Here is a 24,481-nt window from a genome sequence, read left to right as displayed (position 1 = left end):
CATTATATACATTATTCAAAGCTACAGAGGGGCACCTTTTTTTCCCCCCACTTATGAAAAATACATCAAAGTTCTAATTAAAAGAAAGCACCCCGAACAACAGAGCTGAAAAACTCCTTAACTTTTCTCCCAAACTTTTTCTGCATCTTTGACAGATCCACAGACTTAATCAATTTATCTCATCTTCTATATGCTTTGCTCAGAGTTTTACAGACTGTTTAGCCCCCAAAGCCCTACCTTTCGTGCAGTGATGCTGGTGCAGAGCTTGCCTTTCAGGTGTCTTACATGAATCATTCTGAGTTAGAAAGCTCGCTGTCAGCTCTTAAAGTCTTCCCTCTCTTACAGATAGAGGAAGAGAGAGAGAGGGAAGAAAGAGGGAGGGAGAGAGAAAGAGACACAGAAGGGGAAAGATATGTAAAATGAAAGCTCTGGCCAAAGAGAGAGGAAAATCAATGCTCCTATTCACTGGAAAAAAAAAATACAGCCAATTGGACTGTTGACAGCAACAAGAGGAAACGTCTAGACACCCATACATTACAATTTACCTTTTCAACACACTGGACAGCACAATTCCCCCTGGGTGCTTTGCTGAGGATCTCTCATTCTCACTCAGAGCTAAAATATGTTTTCAATAAAATAAGCCTTTCCAAGAAAATAAAAGGATATTTAAGAGTCATCTCTCTCCCATAAATTACTCAGGTTATAACCCTAATATTCTTGTGATTGCTAAAGCAGCAAAAGGCTCAGTAAATGACACACATTATTTTGCCAAAATGAGGTCACTGCTACCAAAGTTACAAAATCCATAGTGAATCAGATATGTGGTCAGAAAGCAACCAACCCTCCCCCAACTATTAAAGTCTTGGTGGATATAACATCTTAAAGAGAAAGTCTCCAGAGCACTTACAACTCTGTCTAAAACTTTAACTCGCTCTGAGCAACCACATGTGCACAAAACAAACTTGATTTGTGTTTACAGGCTGAACTGGAACCTGCAAGTTTTCTCCCTACTGAGGTTTAGTCCAGTAGCCAAACAGCCAGACAAGTTTATTAAACTATAGATTATATGAAACAGAGAACTTTCAAACATGCTTGAAGTAAGAACCAACTAACCATCTCCTTAAGAACAAATTAACCCATTAAGATGGTCTAAGCTAAGCCACGCTTGTGCTCAAAGCATGATAGGGTAAAAGGCAATTCAGTCAACTCTAAAATCAGGAGATATTTTAACACTTAGATGTAAAGCATCCAACAGTTTGTTCTCTTCCAATTGGTAGATTCAAGCTCATCTAGTAAGGTGTGAAATACTTCCATACATATAATTACCTAATGACTTGGCTGTAAAATTTCATATCATACTCGAAACTGGCATATGGGGATATATTTTGAAATTGGTCTCCAAGTGCCTGATCTGTTAATGCTTCTACTTGCAAGTAACTCTACTCCTGTGAGCTGGTCCCAGTGAATTCATGATCCTATTTACAGTTTATATGACAAACAGAGGGTTTGAACCCTTTGAGGCTGTTTATATGAACAACGTGACTCGTGTGTGTCTGGGAAAATCAGGCTCCATCAGTGTACCTAAAAGCTTCCTCCTGCACTCCTCCAATTTTTGAGTGTCACCTCCTTCCATAAAATGCAACTATGAGCATTAAACAGGGCAGGATTTGCACGTGTGCTACCCAAGCTTAGTGCATCTTTGAGCAGCATGGTCCCTGAAATACTGCCACCTACTTTTTACCCTCAGAATCTCCTGCAGCCCCAGACAGAAGAGACCCATGCTTTTGGGGACACAGACCCCAGTTCCATCCTTCCACAGGCTCATTTTGGTTGCCAGGGCTCCTGGTCATAGCTTCTAACACACAGCTATCGATGACTCGACAAAGTTGGGGCTGCAGTATGGGAACAGATGACTCAATTGGTCTCCAGTATTTCTCCCCAGGATGCAGTTCCTCGTTTTCATTAACTACCCATCCCAAACCCAAAAAAGAGGCTGAGCTGCTTCATTTTCTTCCTCCAACTAGATACTTTTTCCATTCATTTTTTCTCCCCAAGTGTAAGATTTTCAAATCCTTGGCACTGCTTTACCCTTCATTAGCAACAGCTCCTTCTGCTCTAATTTCTGCAGGTCATATTGCTGCTTAGTTCTATTTTTTCCTCTGTTCTTCCAGCCTTCGTGTTATCTGTACATATGATCATGATTGAAATCTACTATAGAAAGACTTGACCCAAAAACCAAACAAATTGAGAAGCAGCCATCTGGGGTGAAAAGAGATGGTTTAGAGTTGCTCGTAGTTGATTTAGATGGTCAAAAATAACCTCTGTGACGAGCTCTGATTCTCGGGAAGCCTTAATACAGGAAGAATAACAACTATTCCCCACTGTGATAGCAGTGGCTCTGCGGACCACCATGTGAAAACCACTTACCCAGGTGACCGCTTCCTTCTCCTCTGATTTTACCCAGGTGTCTATTTTTAAGCCATACAAAAACAAACAATATGAGGTGAGTGGGTGAAATGTGATGGTCTGTATAATGCAGTAGTTTAGACTGGACAATTTAATGCTCCTTTCTGGCATTAAAATCTTCACTGTATCCAGGTAATTCCACTTGGATAACCAAAGCATAGGCTTTAATTAGGCAGTTATATTTAGAACCAGAGCCTGCAACATCCAGATGAACTGAATATTTGTAAAAGCAAGCTTCTGTAAAACCTAAAACCAATAGGAAGGATTCTCTGATTTTTTAAATCTTTCATGACACACCTTTTTAAACATTTCTTAAATTCTTTTGAAACCCAAATATTATAGAGCAAAAACTGTAAAAAGAAACTGATCCTTTAAAAAAAGCAAAACTGGCTTCATTATTATCTCTAAGTCAAACAGTAGAAATTAAGAAAAACAAGAGTACTAGGTCTCCAAGTTTTGGAGTAGACACTAAGAAAGGAGACATCTACCAGACTGTTAACACAGCATCACTAATGTCAGCATCTTGCAAAATTTAGCCAGTGACTATTTAGAGCTCTATGCACCTACACAGAGAACACATAAACACACACATCTTCTTACAAATGTGGAGAAAGATTTATTTACTCTTAATGTATCTTAAATTGTGTACTATGGAGTACCTGTTGATGGTATTAAATTGCCAGTCTTTCACATGGGGTTATATTCTCTTTCTTCCTTTCAGGTCCTATATTGCACCCAAACAAGCTACAAATAAATACTTTCCTGATTGCGTCTCTTCCAAGAGGGCAACTGATGTAGTCATTAACTTATGTCTTTATGGTCAGAGCTTGTTTATACCACTTGAGCCCAGTTCCAGCTAGGTTGCTGTGCATCACAATTGGTTAGTTAGTAGGTTAACACCAGAATACGAGTTATCTGAGTAATTATATGCTAGAAGGGAAAATCTCATGAGACCACCTCTTTATTAGGACTGGTTTATGCTACACAAAAAAAAAAACCAAACCAAAAAAATGAGAAACTGCTAATCTTGCAGATCCTGGATATGTAGTTAGGAGCTATATTACAGATGAATTGTCAGAATAAATCCTGCTTCAGCCAGGAAGAGAAGTTAATACAAATTTCAGAAGGCGTGAAGTTCTGTATATCTTAGTCACTAAGAACTTTAACACAGTTCCCAGGCTGAACCAGAAGCCCATGAGTGCTGGTGTTAATTTAAAGATGAACAAATTAGCAATTCTGCCCCTCCTGACTGCAGCAGCCCTAACAGCAGCAGCTCTGCGACTGGCCTCAGGCCCATGAGAGTCTCAGGCAGAAGCTATAACAAGAATCGTTCCCTTCTCCTGTGCATGGCAAATTTCATTGCTATTTAGCACAATCAATGTCGGAGTCTTGACCAATTTCTCTGGCTGGTAGCTTTCTTAGCGAAAAGAAAAAGACCAGTTTCTTTCCTGTAGGGAAGCACAGACCTCACTGCTCTGAGCCCTGCAGGTAGATGGTAAAATGGGTGCGGTGAGATGTGAAGGCTGCCCAGGCAGCTCCACTCCTTCATCGCAAGGACTCCACACCCAAGTGGCCACGGTGGCCCCAGGCTCAACAGCCACTGAAAAAAGTTTGTTTTCTGCTTCACAGCTGTGGAGGGGATTCCCTCTCTTCCTGCCCCAAGCACATGCCCAGCTTACCACCCTTTTATTCAGTACGTGGGAGCTCACGCTACTTTAGCCAAGCACTGTCCCAGCACTCAAAAGCAAGAAAAAAAGCAGGTTTTGTTTTTTTAATAGACAACGTGCACTTTGCTGGCCCTGTTTGCTGAGGGCCTTATTGTAATACCTGGCCCTTGGCTGCTGCACCCCATGGTGCATAGTCATTTGCCTCCAAGGGTGCTCAGTGAGACAGCAGGGTGGTTGCCTCCCTTCCTCCCCAGGAGTCAATGTAGTCAAAGGATCACAGGATAAGTGACAATGGAAAGGACCTGAGGAGGTCTTCATTCCAACCTCCTGCTCAAAGTCGGTTCAGCAGTGAGGTCTGATGAAGTTATTCGGGCTGTTATCCAGTCTGGTCTTGAAAATCTCCAAAGATGGAGACAGTGCAACCTCTCTAGCAGTCTCATTCCCACAAAGTCACCAGCTTAGGGGCCTATGAGAAGATGGTGAGGCAAGCTGGGAACAGAGTATGACTTGTAGGATTGTAGGAAATGCACATTTATAGTCTCAGGGTGTGGAGCAGAGGATGGGAAAAAGTCCTTGAGCCATCCTACAGCTCTGAGGGGCCTTGGATAAGCGAACCTTTTGAAAGCTCTGCAACCTTCATTAATTTAAAACTTATGCCTAATGTTTTATGTATCTATTATTTCCCATACAAAGCCATAATTGTTTTCTTTTGCTTCCCACAAATCCCTTATTCAGAATGAAACCGAAGTGCTTCAGTTACAAATGCTCCACTGGCTTTATGTGGGCTGGGATGCTCTGCAATAGAAACACACGGTACTCAAGGACAATATGTCCTGAAGTGGCTCTCAGCTCTCAAGATCCACAGTGAAAGAAGAGTTCATTTTAATTCTTGAGCATTCTGCCTGGGGAAGTAAATCTAACAACCAATTGATCATCAGCAACTGAAAAGCTCTGGTGCATATGTTTAAACATGTAGCCAGTCCTAAATAGCTATGTGTCACTGTCATAGCAGCGTGCCACTGACACTCAAGCGCAGTCTCTTGAAAAAGAAATCAGACAAAATGACTCTTTCAGATGAACTGACACACTAAACCACAAGTTCCAGGAAATGAAAACAAAACATCTGCTATCTGCTATCCCATGGTACTGGGAATTGAAGAAAATACCACTCACAGCTCTGAATGTCTTAGAGTTTGGCAATGGAATTGCCAATTTTTGGAGTTTACTGTCATGTAGACTTTGTGCTGGAGAGCTACAAACAGCATGCAAATGTAGTATGCAGAACTGCTGATGGAGAAACATTGAGCCCAGGAGTTCCCTGACTCTAAGCAGGGAAGATGGTGCATTGTTCAATTGGGCATTCATATTGGAAAAGGTGGTGTGAAATTGGGCCGAGATCCACTACATCTCATGATTTCTACAACATCCTCACGGACACAATGTATTTAGGGTATATATCAAGCTTTTGATAATTCCTTGCTTTGGGGAAATAATTTCTTGCATAAATATAGAGACTTATTTCAATGAGTATACATGTTCTTGTATTTCAACTCTCAAGTAGCACCATGGTCCTATACGGTACAAAAGTTTTTCTGATCAACTGGGAACACAGCAACACAAGAAACTCAGAAAGTCATGCTAGAAAATTAGTTCTTTAGATCATGAAAATCTAACGAACAGAGAAATTGATCTAGAAATGTCAACAAAGCCCATGGAAAAGCCTTAGACAAGAGAAATAATCTGCAAGTTTCCACTGTTAGAAACAACTTTCGCTAAACTGTACAAGGTATCACATGAGCATGCCAACTCAGTTAATGTCTGTTTTCTTTTCATCATGCTTCCAGCTTGCTAACTTTAAAAGAAAACTTAATAATTTTCTTTCACTTAGAAAAGAAAAAGTACACAATGACTTCAAGGCTGAAAGTCTACATAATAATATCTAAGCCTAAGAGAATTGTTCCAGCCAAGTTGTGAACCTATGAAAATAATGGAAATATTATAATGAAACACTTACAACTTCACCATTGCAGGCAGCAAGACTGTTACAAAGAGAAGTGTAACATACCCCCTCACCACAGCCATGAAGTCATATTGCTTTCTGTATTATTCAGCATACTTTTATGGTAGGTATCATTAGACTGCCCATACAAAAATCATCACTTTGCTGACATTCATATTCTTCCATACTGACTCCAGACCAAAAATAAACTACAATGCACACCGAGAGACTGAAAACACCTTGAATTAAATTTACTAACTGTGCAACACCTTGGACTTCAAAAATACACTGAAATGAAAACTTCTTGAGATCGGCAATCCTGTAGAACCATCACTGATATTAACAACACTTTTACATAAAAATAAAAAGTAAATCCTGCCTAGGACAGCATAAAATGCACAGGGCTAGTAACATACAGCAATAAATTGCAGCCATAAGCCTCATTCAAATGTGGTTATGTACATGCAGTCATTAAGCAGGAAAAAAAATGACTGCTGGAGCTGAAATTCAATATATTCTACACATTTCACCTCCAGTAAAACTTGACTAAATAAGGATTTCATTCTCCATCACAAAAGAGTTGACCATACCTTTGTCTTCATGTCTACCACATAATTTTCAAAAGTCTGGTTCTCCTTATTGTGTTCACCACACTGTCCAGATCCTTCTGATCCATTGGAAGCTGCAGACTAAAAAGAGGGTAAAAAATCAAATAAAGTATAGTAGCTGATGTATACTATAGTGTACTATAATTCTATTACACTTAAATGTAAAGATTAGCACGCACATACAAAAGGGTAGCCTGAATTCAGATAAATATCAGGTGGCTCATACACAAGATTTTCACCTCAGTGTTTTGTCATGCAAAAATTTCTGGGTTTAATCTTATAGCCACTCTCATGGAAGTCTGTGAAAGTCTTAATAGGCTAAATCTAAAAGATGATGCTTATCATAATCTCTAGTTGACTTCAGAAGGCATTCAAGGTGCTCTGCAGCTCTCAGCATCAGAACACAGAGATAAGGAAGGAAACCTGTGCCCTGCCAAAAAGGCCCACGGATGGTAATGGGTTCTCATCTGGAGTAGCCGCAGGAATAGATCTCCTTACAGCAGCAACTGAGTTACCTGGTCTGTTTTCTCATTGCTAATTCATGACATTCTCCTAAGTGACACGTTTTTGAATGGGTTTCACGCTTGCGTAGTAGCCATATTTGCAAATCTTTTAAATTCAAATGCTTTTTTTTGTTACCTTTCCTTCATTTACACAGATTTTAATCTTATATTGCTTACAGAAAACCCTCATAAAATACATAGTATTTTTTCAAATAGTATGTTTAACAGAAGATATAGTAAAAGGCTATATTTGTTTTTTCAATTTTCCTGCTGGAAATCTAATACATTATTGTAGATTTTGCATTAAGACAATAAATATTATAAATGACATCTCTGTTTACAATGCTCTGCCCTGCAAAAATGTGCTTGAAGAGTTAGCCTTTGAATGAAACATGACTGCCGCTAACTCGGATCTCAGAAAATTTCTGGGCACTTTGCAAGAGCACGAACAGGAAAGCAGAGTGAATTCAAACAGAGTACAGTGTCTTGTATCTGTCGGCGCTGAGCATCACAGACACCATGAGTGATTTAGACCCATCCTTTTTTAGCCTGTGCACCAGGAGCGCAGTCAATTTTAACACAACAGGCAAGAAATTGTTAACATTTTAAATAGACCAACCATTGCCAGCACAACTTAGAAAACAACAAGCCAGTGCCACAGAAACAGCCAAATCACATCCACATGTGCAAATGTTTTCTCCTCTGATACTAGATTGTTTATTTAGGGCTCCGTCCAGCAAAAGACTGAATGCTGGCCCCAATCCAGGCAACTACTTAGACACGTGCTTTTAACTTCACTGGAACCAATGGCATTGGTCTTGTGCTCCAGTAAAGAATGTGTTTAAATGTCGGATCAGGCCCAGCAGCTCAGCACTACATGGGGCTGAGCACACAGGACTCCACGCATGTCCTCTCTAAAGTTTTAGCTTCTCTAATGCGCTCACAGTCACCGACAACCATGCATTCCTTCAGCTTGTTTCTTGTCACCGAAGGGTGTTGCATATCCCCCATTTGTAATCTGGAAGGGAGGAAGGGATAGCAAGGCAACCAGGCCAAAATTATGCAGGACAGCAAGGAACTGAACCCAGGTCTTGCATCTTGCCTCAGAGCCTACAGAAAATCCAAGCAACTCCCTAAGTGTTTCTTTCAGGAAGGGAACATTAGTTTTACAAGGAGCTAAAAAGCATGCATAAAAATTCTCATTTCACCTTTGCTTTCTTTGAATACCTGACATAAGTGTTTTCCATTGTTACTATTTACAGGCAACAGTATAAACTATGCAAATCAATATATTATTTGTTTGCTCTGATCATCAAGACCAAACTCTGCCTGATTCTAAAGGAGCTAAGCTTCTGCTACTTCTCAAACGGGGGCTGACAATTTTCAGCAGAAACTACAGCCTGTATGGCAGCATTTATCAAATGAGTGCAGCTGCAAAATTGGATAAGGAACTTTAGTTTGTTTATATTTTACATATTTTTTTCCCCTCAAACTTTTCACCATTAGCTGAGTCCAATATTTTGAAACAACATAAACCAATGTCATAAGATGCTATGAAATGTTTCAATTGTTTTCCTTGGGGAAATGGGTCACAGATTAATTGTGAAGAGCAGCAAACCAAGGACATTAGGAGGGTACAAATAGCTCAAGTAAGAGTAATTGTAATAAATCTGGAACACCTCTTTGTTCCAGTGTATTTAGGTTCAATAAGCATTAGCAGAATAATATATGGTTCCCAAACTTGAACAAAGTATACATTAGCAATCCATCTGAAAACCGATAGTCATTTAACCTTGTGTTATGAAATAAACAGGACTGTGTAATGCAAGAGGCAAAAAGGATACTTGCTGTGTGTTGTGATAGATTTATTAAAAACTAGCATTCTCGGATTTGAGTCTTTTCTTATTCTTGATTACATACAATCCTCTCTTTAGAGGCTAACCAAAAGCCTACGCTGTCTAAAATTATTTGTACACTTTATATCCCAAAGCTGCCTACTCATGCAAAAGAAGTATTTTAGCAACACCTCATTATTCCTGAACCATGCAGGTCACCATGAGAAGCAGAACTGGCAGCCCCAGGGTGACGTACGACTACAGTACGAATGTAGTGGAGCACGTGCACCATGCTCGTACATCCTTGTAGGAGGTTCTGGAAATAATGACTTCAAGCCTGAATTAAAACTGCTGACAAAAGTCTAGACCCCTGTATCTAGAAGGCTGGTAGTTGGAGCAACTCTATCTTCCTCTTCACAGAAGAAAATATTATCTTATTCTCTTCAAGTTGGTCAGAGAAAGAGAAGAGATATTACAAGCAAATGTTGCAAAAGCAGATTAAAACTTCATTCGGTAAGTTTGCTCACATGGGTAGTAACCATGAGAATCGTAGATCACACCCAAAGCAATCTTCCAATTTTGTGTATAATTAATGCTAATCTATTTAGATTATAATTAACAGGGACTATTTAGACCGTAAGCTCTTCAGGGCAATGTCTCTCTCATTGTGCAAACTTACAGCATTATTTAAATGTTTATTAATAAAATAGTAATCACATTAGCTACCTTGTTAATTTTATCTAATTTTAACAGTGCTCAGCAAAGCTTTTCTGTGCTTATGACACATCTTTCCGGTAGCTTATTAGGATATGCACAATTGTCACAGTCAACTGTCAACAAAATTCTTGCTGATTATTTTTTGCCAAAGTACACAGTTATGAATTATGAAAGACTTGTCACTGGTTCCGCTTTCAGCAGGCAGCATGTGCCAGTTCATGTCTGAGCCAGCAACCAGCCAGAAGGAGCATCTGCCCTCACAGGCAATTATGGCATATGAGGTTTCCAAGAGTTCCTACAGGAGGTCTTCCTATAGCAGCCAAACCCTGTAACAGTGGATGAATCCTCCAGTCTATTGTATGGCTCCAGAATTTATACCCAATATATCAATAGGAGGTCCTTGTAACCACCCACAATAGTTACCACATGTTTACCTCTCGGAATGAGGCCCAACATTGGGAATATAAAAAATATTAAAAAAGAAGAAACATACATGCAAACGTTATTCTGCTCTTCCATGCTCTTGTATGTTGCTGCCAGGACTTTGAATTTATTTACACACACACCTGTATGGGATAGTTTCTAGGGCACATATACCGCTTTGTGTCTAGAAAATGCTGATCAGCTTTGCAAAGGGACCAGGAGCGCCGGTGGGAGTGTGGGGGAGCTACAGCCCACGAGCCTAAATAAATCTGCGACTGCCTTAGGGTTCAGAGAGCTAATGCACCTTCTGCTACAGCCGGCAGCTTAAGGAATGCTCTCCTGTGTGCTTTTAGAGAGAGAAATTCAAAACAGAAGCTGATCTGAGACCTCTTTTGGTGTTTTGTATCACGAATTGGTAGCTCTGCTCCAGTCCCATGAGAGCCTGTAGATAAATGCCAGCTTGCCCCAAATGATTTACATTAAGAGAGGAAAGGTATTAAAAAAAAAAAACAGTGATCTGTTAACTTTTGGATGCCAATATCTGTCAGAAAATCTATCATCTTGGTAAGCAAATGCTCCCAGGAACATATAGTGCTGAGAGATACTGCTTTTATTTAATTAACTTTTTTGAAAGTAAGCATTTTCAAAAATCATTAGAACATTTAAAAAGCTACAGGGGGAAAGTAAAATGCAACATAGCATATGCTGGAATTATCCATTTTACAGGACATTGATGTAAATTAATTCTTTTAGCAGCTATGCTGGAGTAGGAAGCAACCTGAGCTGAACTGAGATGCACAGCAGGATACTGATCCTAGCAAAGAACACAGCACACCTCTACGTCAGGATACAGCTGACCCCGCTCGTGCTCTGCTCAAGCCATGTGTGAACTAAAACTGGACTCAAGTCAAGTTCATCCTTTACAACATGCCAGCAACAGCAAGAACGCCTTCTGTGTCTGTGATCCGTCCACCAAGGGCTGCACCTTTCTGCTGTACCTAGGCAGAGTTGACAGCTCTCCTAAATGTATTGTGAGCATCTCAGTTTTGGCTCCTGCTGCTGACAATCTTGGACTACAAGAAAAAAAAAAGCTGTACATTTTGGACAGTTTGTGGGAGCCAAAGCATCTTTGGGGACTTGAAGAGTTTTTCCTGCAATGCTGTGCAGAGAAATAATCCTAGAGACCATAAGATCTGCTTTCCTTTTTCTGTACCCTGCTAGTCCTATTTCTATGCCTCTTATAGTCCTTATTACAGGAAGAAATGTCATTCAGCAAATTCTTTGGCAGGAATTAACTTTCACTGATATCACAGATGACTGAAAACTCAGACAATCCCAGGGCAGGCCACGCTAGAAACTAAAATCAGAAATATAATCCCACAGAAGCCAGGCCGAGTTTCATTTGCCTCAGCTGGGCCTAAATTTCAGTCCAGAAATAATATAGCAGAGCTCTCTTCTTGTCCACAAAATCCTTTAAAAAAGAAGGTGCCTAATTAAGTGTTTCTGAAGCCCTTTAGAAAAGCATGGTTCAGTATCCCCAGTCGAATGATTTAGTCATCAGAAAGGATTTTGTTTCTATTTCTACGTTAGGGTTTCTGGTTCATTGTTTGAAGATGTCAAGGTTTGCTCCACATCATACTGCGTTAGCTCAGTCTTTGCAGCTGTCTCAAGTCAGGGTGATGTTGCAGATTGCTACGAGGTCTCATGGCTAAGCCCTGTAAGAATGTCACCGCAGTCCCTTCTGCGCCAGTCTTCCCAATATGACCAGTAAATATGAATGCAGAAAAGAAATATATATATCTGGGCATAGATTCTACTGTACAAATTGCACCACAAGTGTTTGAGGGGTTTTTTAAAGTTATTGTATTTGGAAGTGAGCATAAATATCACAATAATATTTATTTTACCCTGGGATTTTTATGATTCCACTTTAGCTAATATGGATTCAACCTTTCAGAAGATTTTATGACAGACTTAAAGAGTGTTAGCGCCCAGGAACAATTATGTGGCTGCAGGCTTGTGTTTCAGAAAGGTCAGGATCTGATTTAATGCTGCTCTACCCTCCCGAAAGCAAGTCTTGCTCTCCGTATGTTTCTGGATGTCAGAATGTCACCAGCAAACTTTGCATTTGCTCGTCCCCAATACAGATTTGAGCACCTGTCTAAAAGCTGTCCTCCAAGCTACCAGTTACTCAGTAGTCCCTTTGGCTGGGCTAACACAAAGCCTATCTTCAAACCTTGATCTCCTTGACTATCCATATCACACAATTATCCAGTGCGCTGTGACTCTGGTCTAGGGTAAGACAACTGACTTTCCAGGCAGACATTCAGGCAGGGAGGAGACACTAGCTCATGCTTCAGCTCTTCTCCTTCCTGACAGAGAGTTCAGATGAAGCTGGCTGGAGTCTGTTGGCTCCACAAACTCCTTGTGACCGACCAGAAGACACACCCAGGAGCTTCATCTTGCTGATCCAGGCTCCATCTCCAGTGTCACTCATGCAGAGCTTTATTTTCAAGCTGGGGTACAAACCAAGGCACTCGTATGTCTCCTTTTTCAGGGAGCAGAGTGTCACTAAGGTCACACAGCGGTGGACTCTGCCAAGTGCAACAGTTCATGCAGTGGGGAGGGACCATGGCATGGTTCAGCGACCAGAGCCCTTGCAAACACAAGCCTTGCAAGGGCTGTGCTCAGGTACAGTCTCCCCCCCTGCTAAGACCTGGCACACCAAATACTGGTGGTTGGAAGCATCTGCTGACCTGCTGCATGTGGCAAAGAGGAAAACTGAGCAAAAAGAACATTGCAAAGATGAACCCTGCTGCAAGGATGAAGAGAGAAATGATTCACAGTTCAGCTGCATGAGAATGAGCCTCAAAGCATGAGACTGGACAGATTGGTTACAGTTTTCAGGCAAAGACCCACCCTTGCTGTAGCTCCATGCCAGGCAGCTATCCACATAAGAAATGGAGACAATTAACTTATGTATGGCTGAGTTCTTACCCTGACAGACTATTTTCCAAAACATTCTCGGCAACAGTGTTACCAAACGCCATAGGGCAAATTCAGATGCCTTTGAACATGAGAATTAATGAGATTAAAGCTTTAAACAAAAAATTCATTTTCCTCAGCTTACTGGGATTCAGTCAGATCCTGACACTCATTCTCCCCATTCCTTACCTTTCAGCCATCGATCTGCACTTTGCTGGGCATAAAGATGAAATATGAAGAGTAATTTGGGATATTAAAGATCTATTTCTTTCAAATAAAGCAGAAGCTATTACTGAATTCTCCTGAAGGCTGGAGGGAAAGGACTAGAAAAATTAAAAGGCTGAACATAATTAATGAATGCTCATTTAGAATTGGCTATCATACAACATCTTGGAAGCTAAATTTACAGCTGAAGAGGGCAGGCTGTATGCAGAAAGAGGCTCTGGAAGGAGCTCCATGTGCACTGCGTCAAGCTGGGGGGAAAGATGGGGAGCTGTGGCTGCAGGGAGGTCCCTTCATGCATGGAGCGATGACACCGGCCAAAAGCCCCTCCAAGCGGAAAGGTCAGCTGCAGTAAGAATAACGTGTTAAAGCACATGCTTTGATTCCAGTTGTGCCCATCTGCGTACATTTTATTCATTAGCTTCAGTGGAGTCCCTCCACATTTAAGCCCATATTAGTGAAATCACAATCTTGCCCTGAAAATACAAGCGGACCACAGCTGGAAGCAAAAGCAAGCACTTGGAAACAGAGAACAGAAAGTAAGTCATTAATTGTAAGAGAAAACATGACTAATGATTTTAAATTAAATAATATTTGCATGTTATTTTAATTAGCAAGGATAATGTTTATTTTACTTACATAGAAGTTCTGGATACATAAATTCCAACCTACATATTTCAGTTGCCATAACAACTTGATACATTTATTCTCTTGTGTCATTTTTTATTGCTTCAGTGCAGCTTTTTTTTTTTTAAACAACCAAAAAAAAACCCCAACTGCTTTGGTTGCTACGATAACACAATATCTTTTAATTGTTCTTTTTACATTTAATTCTTCTTGAAACCAATATACTTTCCCTCCAAAGATGTTCACAGCACAGTATGGGAATTTCACTACCAATTCCAGGGCTCAGTGCTGGGTTTGCCAGAAATCCCAAGGATATGTACAGCCCTTTAGTTCAAACTGCTACTTCAGTGGTCCCCCTTAGGACATTAGTCATATGGCTTGAGGTCAAGACCTTAACAGGAGACCTATACAGTAACAGCCCCCAGTTGGTGCATTTTCCCCTGAAAACCAGAAGTAAATTAAATGAGCACTAGACTCTTCAGAAAGGTGCGTAGCTATAGTAGATTTGAGGCAGCAGTGGCAGCAAACATAGCTGCAGAGATGCAAAACATTTAAGTAAATCACTGCAGTGCTCTCCAGGCCAGGAGGATATTACAGAGCAGTTTCCACATTTCATACACACTGGTGTAGCATGTGATGAGCTAGACTTCGCTTTTATCCAGGAGCAGAAATGATTCCTAAACTCTTGGGGCCTCCAAGGAGTTGGCTCAAATATTTTTACAAATCAAGACAATCAAACGGTATCATGATGGGAGGAACAGAGAGGATGAGGCTGGCCTTCCTCCTCCCCACCTCCAGCTAGCTGTGCCACGCAGTGGAGCCTGCTGTTGCCCATTCACCTTTCCCAGCTCTGCACCCCCGCAAATGGGCCCATTACAATTAAATTGTAATTACCTAGCTGCTGCTGATGCATTTCTATCTGGTTCCCTGTAACAACCATAATGAGAGAGACTATATTAATTAATAACAATTATATTAAGATGCAAGATGAGGAACCGCTTGGTAACCGTTGTTCCATACAGCTGGCGTGGAGTGACCTCAAATTAGAGATAATAGGGCATTTATGAATGCAAGGTTAGAGTTTTTGACGGAAAAGAACTAGTGCAATGGCTCCTGTGGACTGCCTTGGCCTTTGGGGGCAGCTCTTCATTTACTGCTAACTATAATAGCCTCTACTTCGGTCAGGAGAGCTATGACGATTGCTTTCAGAGGACTGTATCCCTCTTCATTCTCAGGAGAACAAGAGTGTGCATGTGTGTTACCACACACGGTTTAGGGCAAGCTCTAGCACTATATTTTTATTATGACAAGCCTCGTATGTCTTCCTGTTTCTGATCATACTATTCCTCATTATAAAAATTATCTCTAATATGTTAGAGTAAGGAAAAAAAAAATAGAATTATAACAACTCCAAATAGGAGAAACACCCAACAGTGCTAGGATCTGCATGATAACCTTGTAGGAAATACATTTAAATAAGAAGTCACTCAGATAATGTGATTGAATTCTGATTTATCTCATGATGCACTGCAGGTCCATAGCAAATCCAAGAATAGAATCCAGTCTCCTGTCTCCACCACTGGCCCACACAGTCTCTTCCTATTTACACACCTCCAGATAAATTACAGAGGAAGAAACTACCCACATTTCACTTGAGATGAAATTTTGTGCCCATTCTTCCCAGAAATGGTGAACTTAAGTCAGTCTACTCAATAGCAGTAATAAAACCAGTCCCTTTTTGAGAACAGGACTGATCTGTCATAAAGTGATACTTAGGAAGACCAAAGGTGTTTTACACTAATGCAAGGATATAAAGCCAGTATTAAAGACAAGAAAAGAAAAAAAAAAAGCAAACAATGAAACCAAAACCCTGGAGAATATTGTAATGACTTTTACTTCTCGAGATAGTTTTGCTTGAAGCATCCTAAACCTTGGTATAGAAGACTATTTGTTTCAGCCAGAGCCATAGGGAGGGGAAGTAAGCAGTGGCTGTCATTACAGTGGCAGGCTGCCTTGCTAAGTCACGGCTGCTGAGCTACACAATCACATATACTCATGCTGACATGCAAAAATACTGCAGCTAAACAAAACCTTCGGCAAAACACAGTGCCATCTCTCTTCATTCAGCTCCCCTCCTACAGAGCATTACAAAATGCTTTGCACCAATGTATGTAAAAGGAAAAGGACTCAAAAGGTAAGCTAAGTGGAATGACTCAGGTCATTAAACTGCATAATATGTCATCACACTCCCTAAATGTTGATAAACAGACAACGATGTAAAGTGAAAGGGAAAACAAACATTCCCTAAAATATTTTGCAGAAGGTTGAGGCTCCATGGAGCTGCCAGACAATTTCCTTTGTGACAACTGTCATGAGCTAAATGCTGGATAAGAATCTGCCACTGCCTAACGGAGAGATGGCAGAAACCTGTGCTTTCATAGAGGACTCCAAGAACTATTAACACTAGCCACTGACTCACTGACCAAGGTTATTAAAAAATTATGGACCGTACAGGGATTTCGGCTTCCGTGAGCTTGCAGTTGGAGAAGCACAGAAGTGTAAGGGCAGCCGTAACTGCATTAAATAAACATCACTGTCAACTGCATCGTGAGGAAAGGAGCAAATGCCTCATGTACCAGGCGATGCCAAGGGTGGTAGGGAGGAAGTCTCCTCGCCTATGTAATGCTCCTGCCATGCATACTGCCTTATGTAGCCCATATGGTTCATGCATATCCCCCTTGGGTTCCTACAGGGACCAGGAATCCTCCAGAGCTGCCAGCTGAAGCTGATATTTCTTTACTTGAGAAACAGTGCCCTTGTCACAGCTCACTGACAGCAAGGTCCAGATGACACTATCAGAAGGGGAGCCTGGATGAGGCAATAAATTCACTCTCATGAAAACTGTCTCTAACTCTGCAACACCTCACGCTAAAACTGTCTGCTACTTTATGCATTTGAAATGTGTCTAGGCAGCTTAGATAAGTCTTTCTCCTTTTTGTTGGGATGTATCTACCATCGAGGTGGCTGACTTGGGTAGAGATGTACATATAGGCTTGGAGGAACACCAGATGAAAAACTTATTTGAAAATATTTGAAAATATTTTCACTGTTGATGAATATTTGCTTGAAACATCCCCAATCACCTTTATGTACTAGTTACTCTACAACCTCACTTCTCATTAGCAGGGGCTCAAATTCCAATTCTGGTTATATTCAGAAGCCTCATAAAAACATCGATGTTTGTTAATGTCAACAGCACACAGCTCTGTGTGCTATTCTTTATATGTAGCCCATTCTTTACAACCTATTGCATTATTACCACGAGGTCAGCTTCACATTTCACTAGCGTATAACCAAAGCCGAAGTTAAGCAAGATCATCTTCTTAATACTTGTTTGTGCAGTACTTAGTAAAACAGGGTTCACAAGAGGTGCCCCTAAAAGCAATGGTCAATTCTAATATTGCACTTTTCAAGGTTACTGGCAAAAATGCAGTTTCTACTATTAAGACAAATATCTGCAATCAGTGATGTCATTTCATACTTTGGAAACATCACAGTGCCTCTTTTCTTAGCTGTGGCTAACTAGGAATCTTCTTCCGTATATTTGTGACCAAGACCCTGGTCACGATTCACAAAAACAATCCAAGCCTTTGCCATCTTTTGGCTGAGCTCCAGCAAAACACCGTGAAGCTGTCTCTTGTTTTTCCAGGTTCACTACAATTTGAACAGAAAGCTGCAGCACTTCCCTCTGCTCAGCATTGAGCAAGGACATCGGATCAGTCCTCCCCTCTCTGTGATGGCTCTCCATGGAACAGAGCATCAATATAAGGAGGTGTTTGGTCCCCGTCCAAGGGTAAGGAGATCATCACAAATTGCAAGTGAAGAGCAATGTATGACAACGCTAATCCTCAAAAGTAACAGAAGTGTCCACTGTGAGTGCAAAGATATGCGTGTGTGTCAGGCGCATTCCCTAGGTGGGAACAAAAGCAAGGAAGCCAACTAAGAAATAAAGTGATAATTAAGAAACAGCATTAAGAAATACACCCATAACGGCAGAAGATGGACTGTTTCAGGCAACGACATAGTCAGCATCCTGAATACTGAAAGCTCTAGTTACAGTCTTGCTGCTGACCTAGCAAAGATACCGTTGAGTAGCCTGGGAGCATTTACTGTCAAAAAAGTACAAGATATCTCAAAAAAAGAAAACTGATTACATAAGTGGAGGCATATGTCTGTCATGAATTTCCTACTCCTTAGGAAGAGACAAAGTTGTCTGTTTTGTTACCTCTGGTTTTCTACAAACTACCACAACACCAAAAAATGTGTGAGAGAAGACACCGGTCTGATGTAATTAATGACCTGAAATCTCTCAGCAGATCCTTTCAGTCCTTCTTGTAATTAACAAATTCCAAAACACACAGATCAAACTTGTTTTAGTGGTTCATTAAAACAATAACAATCTAAAAGTTACCATTGCCCATTCCACCAAAGTTTCAAAAGCCTTCTTCTGAGAAAGTGGACTTCAGATCCACTATGTCTGTTACTCCCAATTTTTTTTTTTTTTTCCAGCTTGTACAGCAGCTGTTTGCCTTGTCTCTTCTCAGAAAGAGACACCTTGACTACCTGAAAGTGCCGAGCTGAAAAAAAAATATATACAGTGACAGGGCACAGCATTTCAGAAAACCAGGTAGGCTCCCTTACACTTCTGCAAAGAACTGGAGGGCCTGGGAAACCGTCATCGTTTTGGTTTGTCCTTTCAGCAAAGAAACTTTATGCAGCTGCAACAATGAACTGAACACCACTATCAGGGTTATTACTATGTAGTAACAAGGCTGACCTCCTGACAGAAAAGCAGAAGCAGCCATACGTATCAGCCAAGCAGCAGCTGGAGTGCTGAAGTCATTCACGGGCACAGAGAGCCATTAGTAGGTTCAACCATTTTTCCCCATCAGCATTGTGTTGGCCTATGCCGGCTGATGAAAGTGTGAGATTCAGCTAACCTGACCTTTTTTGAAGATGTATTAAAAATTCAGTTTCAGAACTCATCTGTAAAACTAGTTTTCTGGGCTGGGGGGGGAATAGGCACCTCAGAGAAACATGAGGCTGCAGATATCCAGCCACAGATTACATCTCTGTGCTACTACATGGGGGTTCTGCTCCATCAAACTGTCCATTTCGGTTCAAGACAACAGAAATTGGAGAAACGTGAGCAAACAGTGGGACAATATTGATCAACAGGAGGAGAACGTCGTATCAGGAATGATTGCTATGGTGGCAACCACCTCTCTTTTAGGACAAAAGACAATTTTAAAGATGAAACGAGATAGTCTTACAGCTCTTTCTGAAGAGCTCCTGTACACTGGAGGTGGCAATACCAGGAAAGTTCCTCATTGAATATACCACGAAGAGCTGAGGAAGCAGACGTGGAGGTCAATCGCTAGAGAAGTACAAGAGTAGACATGCAGAGAGGAGTCAAGCCATGACAGGCCTTAAAAGTAAGACAAACAGAGTGGTGTTGATATGGTGGCAAGGTGGAAGTCAACAGAGGCTTCCAACAGCAAGGAAAATATGGTTAGAGAAATAAGCCCAGAAACTGGTCTCTATACAAGGCCATTTGGATGGGTAAATGGATCAAGATTACATAGGAAAAAGAAACAAGTTCCTAAAGGCTCTTTTCAAGAAGGAGGAGAACAGCTAAGGGTGAAATTCACTCCTTCACAGTACACAAATGTCTAGACAAACGCTTTCATCATGATCCACCTAAATATTATAATGGCAAATAAGCAGTAAATTGCCTCATCTCTAAACCAGGAGCAGTTGTCACTATAACCTCGTACAGATTGAAGCGGTACAGGTGATAGTTAAGCACAGACAAACGTGTAAAATGTACAAGCTGAAAATGCTTAAAGTCTTGTGGTTCTAGTCATGTTATTTGTAACTATATTATACATAAAAAATATGGAGAGAAATGATATTTTCAAGTTGACAGCTTCCCTTTAATTTTCCAGGTTGTTACATTTGGGATTGTATTTACTGTTTGTTAAAACCTGCAAGTACTTGTCCCAGTTCATAAAAAATTTAAAAAAAGCAGGAAGGATATTTTCTTTTTCATATATATTTATCTTACTGAGCAAAGATATATGCACCTATCCAAGAAAGCACTCCCAGGGTGATGTTTATATGATCCAGAAGTCTTGGGGTGATACCTTTCTTTATTCTTTGGAACTATTTAAGAAGCTTTTTAATAAAGAAGTATTGGTAGACTGCAGAAATATATAATGGGCTCTTAAACCTCTCCATGGAGACCTGTGTCCTTTGCACATGGAGGAAAGTGAATTCTCTTGCTTAGTTGCTCAGACTGGTGAATGGTCAGAGTTAATAAACGTGTAAGTGAGACAAATTGCTCTGAAATATTTTTAGAGTGAAACTTAACTAGAGTACATTCATTGCTGAATATCAATTTTACAGAACCCTTACAGTTTTACAGGGCAAAGAAATATATTTTTAAGAGTTGATGTATTTGTTTTTGCAGGTGGTTAAAATATAACTTCTCAGAATCTTATTAGAAACAATGAATTATATCACATACTCTTTGGAGGAACTGCTAGCTTGTGGTAGAAGCCTGTTGGGACATTCTGATATTTTTTATGTAGGTAATTTTTTCAGATTACCCTGGTATGACAACAGCCCTTGTTAAAACATATCATGTTTTAGAAAAATTATTTTAGAAAAAATACATTAAAATTGCAAGAGCTTTTTGTTAAGTGATATTTTCATAGTATCTTTAACTACTAGGTCTACCATTTTTGACCTTGATACACAGAAGTGGAATTTACACAATAGTCTGACCTCAATGCTTATCGCAATTGAGACTCATTGCTTAATTAAAAGTTTGGCTAATTCTGTATGCTGGTTAATATTTAGGCACATTTTCATTGGGGAAAATTATTGTTTCTGGTCCCTAGCAGCTGTTCTGGCCTGCTCCCAGTCCTTTGCAGATGTAATAACAAATCCCAGATCAGAAAACTGCCTAGAGGTTGTTTGATAGGCATATTATATAAATGTGAAAAAAAGTAAAAACAAATAAACCTGCTGTGGTGGATGTGACTCTTTCATCATCGCTGATCTGGTTTGGTTTGTTTAATGCTGAGATCGCAGTTCTGTTCTCCCTCCCATCAATGTCAGTAGAAAACAATTATTAAACTAAATCAAATCTCCCTGTCAGAAAGGACCTATCAGACCAGTGAGTCCTCTAAACTCTCATGCAAGGCACACCAAGATGACGGTGATTTTAAAATAAAAGTGAGAGGCAACAAAGGAAAAGGCTTTTTATGTGAGTATGTCTAACTCTATGCAAACACAAGGAGATGGCAAAAGCAGAACGATGTCTAGTTCCAAGACTTGCCCAGCGGGATAGAAATTGTCTGTTTAGAGAGTGGCATGACATGCATGTTGCCCTACTCTCAGCATCACGGCTTCATGAGAAAACTCTCCTGTAGGGATTTGGGATACGGAGGCCAGAACACTGCACTCCGGAGCATTTCTGTCCGCAGGATGACACTGTTCTGCACACATACAACTTCTTGGTTTAAAATGGAAACAATGGCCTGACCAGATTAAAACACACTCAGAAGCAACTCTAACGTGACATTTAACAGATGCACTGGCACTCAAGTTATTGACAAGCTACAGAATAAATAACAAATTTATAAATAGAGACCCAGCATGGATACCCAGTATGGGTAAGACATTTAGCTGCAGATAGTCATAAATAAGGTTTTTAACAACACAGTGACTTTGCAGTTACCCATTTCTAAACATTAGTCAAACCATTTGAGAAGGCAAGTGTATAAAATAATCTCTGCAAGTAAAGCATACTTTATTAATGCAGAGAAAATAAAATTGCAAAATTATTGCATTAAAAAAACCCATGAAGCCAAGCTTCAGCGTTGTTGTTAAACAACTATCTAGTTACGGTTGTTACACATCCTTGGGTGCAAAAGGAACATGACTAGCAAAACACAAACCAAGATGTCACTCATACCGTACCCCTTAAAAAGACTGCTGCCTTCTTGAAGGAGAACTTAGTGCCAAATAGAATTACATGGGAATTGGCTCTGGTACAAAATCAACCCACAGACACAAACTGCATTTGATCAGATAAATGTATACTGTAGGAGCTAAATCTAGCGAAGAAACAGACACATAAAACTGAATGTTTTGAACCCTTCTAATGAAACATTATGGTTGATCATACCTAATGACTCTTGCATATTAAGTATAATCACTTAAACAGAATCAGATTTGGCTCCTGGGAGTAAACCAAGCCATACAAATTAAGCTGTAGCCAGTTACAAACAAAGAAAACAAACAAAAAGCCAGAGAAGAGACTGAATTTTTATAGGCACATATAGAAGGGTCTTGCAGGTCCACATTTTTTAGACGTGCTATTAGTGTGAAACAGATTAATGGTTTGATAATTGCTTCAGGCAGAAGATTTTTAAGTAACAGTTTTACTACTGGAACTTTTAACAAGCCAGCACTTAAAGGACAGAGAAGTAATTACAATGTTTATAATAGCTGGGTACAAGGATAGCAGACATTCCTGAAGCAAGCAGAAACAGGAGGATTCATTTTGCATGCTGCAATTGACTGTCTTTGCAAAATGAGCCTCTAAACATAAATGCATGGAACAACAGGAATTAAATGAAGAACTGGAATCTTTGGGGACCGTCTCAAAGCAATGATATCACACTGCGCTGAATGTAGATTGTGCATGTGAGATCGGTGTGTGATGACCAAACTTGCACAGTAATTGCAAATGATCCTCCTTCAATATGCTAAAAGTATCTGCACCATATGCCCTATAAGTAAATAGTCTTTTCATGCTACGATACAGGGACAAGCAGACCTTCGGCTATCAGATTTATACGTAAGCGTGACAACAGAGTGTTCTTTTCCTTCACCTCAATTTTCCATCTGAATAAAGGTCGAAACACTGCTGACCAGAAATAAGTAGCACTGGAGACCAAACTAATGAAAACAGAGGTTAAAACAAGGGTAAATTTATGTCTTTTAATGAGTGTCTGGAGCTGAGCACAAGCCTGTAGCTTCAAGCAGTGTTACTATTGTCATAGCTAAAGAGCAATTCAATTTTTGTTTTACCAGATGGATACCTCCATCTAGGTACTTTTATGTTCTCCATTATTGTATTTTCTGAGCATCTCACAGTTTTAATTGTATTTATCTACACAACGTTTAAGTGAGAGGCATCCTTTATCTAGCGACTGTTTAACGCAATGCAGAGAGTCCTGGGAGGGAGGAATACTTTTTCCCAGGCAAGTGAGCATTTGCTAAGCTGAGGAGCTGGGCTCAGACCTGCACACCCGCTCTCAGACTCCAGTAACCCGCTAACTCAGCTGCACAAACTGCAAAGCTTTGACAGCAGAGATGGAGAATACCTTTCCCCAGCCTTATCTGGAACTGGGTAGGGTGAAAGCACTCTTCTGAGCAGAGGAAGACCTGAATTTAAACCACTTCCCGCTGAATCCCTACCTCACATTTCCTAGGGGTGAAAAGAAATCGGTCTTCTCTCTCCAACAGGGACAATTTAAGAGCCCTAATTTCAAGAAAATGCTTTCAAGCTGTGAATGCTGGTCTTATAAAGCTTGGTCCAAAGAAGTAATGAAGCTCTTTGGCAGAGGCAAAATTACAAACAAACCCTGTCTTCATGATTTTCAGCAGCAGATTGGGCACATCCCCAGTCAGCACGCTAGCTGCGGTGAATACCATGCTGAATGTTTATAAAATAAGGTAATGCTGAGTTTCCCAGCACTGAGCACTTTCTGTGCTTCTAGTCCAAACAAATTAAGATTAGACTTGCAAAACAGCTAAAGTACCCATTATACAGACTTGCCCTTTTCTTACTCTTCCGTGAGCATCTGCTCCTGGCCCTTGCTGGAAGGCCACACGGGCAAGATAATTGTTGCTTGGTTTAAGCCAATGTGGGTGCTTTATTACTGCGACTTCAAATGACTCAGCTTAAAAGTAGTTGAGATCCTCAGAAACTCCGGAGGCACGTTATCTTTGCAGTGTCAGCTCTCCACAGCCATGTTCTCAAGGTAGCTACCTGGCACTTGTTTGTTCCCAAAATGAGCTTGTCTGGATTATATCAATCAGCTCAATGCCTAAGCACTGTCATCATCCACAAACTACATGTTCCTGGCATACCTTCTCAACCTGCTCAGTTAGGTGATCTCAGAACACACTTCCTCCCCTATGATGTGCCACCAACTCTCCCGCTGAACGCAGCATCCTGCATCCCCTAAATGCAGTTTGAGAGGAATGAACGTATGGCTCCTGTGACAGTGCCTTACATACTAGGCATTTGGAGTGGGGTTCTTAATCTTTTCTATTAAATTCTCCTGCT

The 24,481-nt window shown here is 40.5% G+C and overlaps 1 protein-coding gene across 1 annotated transcript in view; it reads right to left on the bottom strand.

Moving 5' to 3' along the window:
• The window catches only part of DLG2 (discs large MAGUK scaffold protein 2), a 1,037,179-nt gene that overhangs the window by 880,618 nt on the left and 132,080 nt on the right, over positions 1-24,481 (bottom strand). The window contains exon 5 of the mRNA XM_050914840.1: positions 6,723-6,821. Within this exon, the coding sequence (XP_050770797.1) occupies positions 6,723-6,821 (99 nt within the window). The remainder of the gene's footprint in view (positions 1-6,722; positions 6,822-24,481) is intronic.

This window comes from Gymnogyps californianus, chromosome 1 (assembly GCF_018139145.2).
Source record: "Gymnogyps californianus isolate 813 chromosome 1, ASM1813914v2, whole genome shotgun sequence".
Classification (NCBI taxonomy): domain Eukaryota; kingdom Metazoa; phylum Chordata; class Aves; order Accipitriformes; family Cathartidae; genus Gymnogyps; species Gymnogyps californianus.
This window is presented reverse-complemented; position numbering and strand designations above follow the sequence as displayed.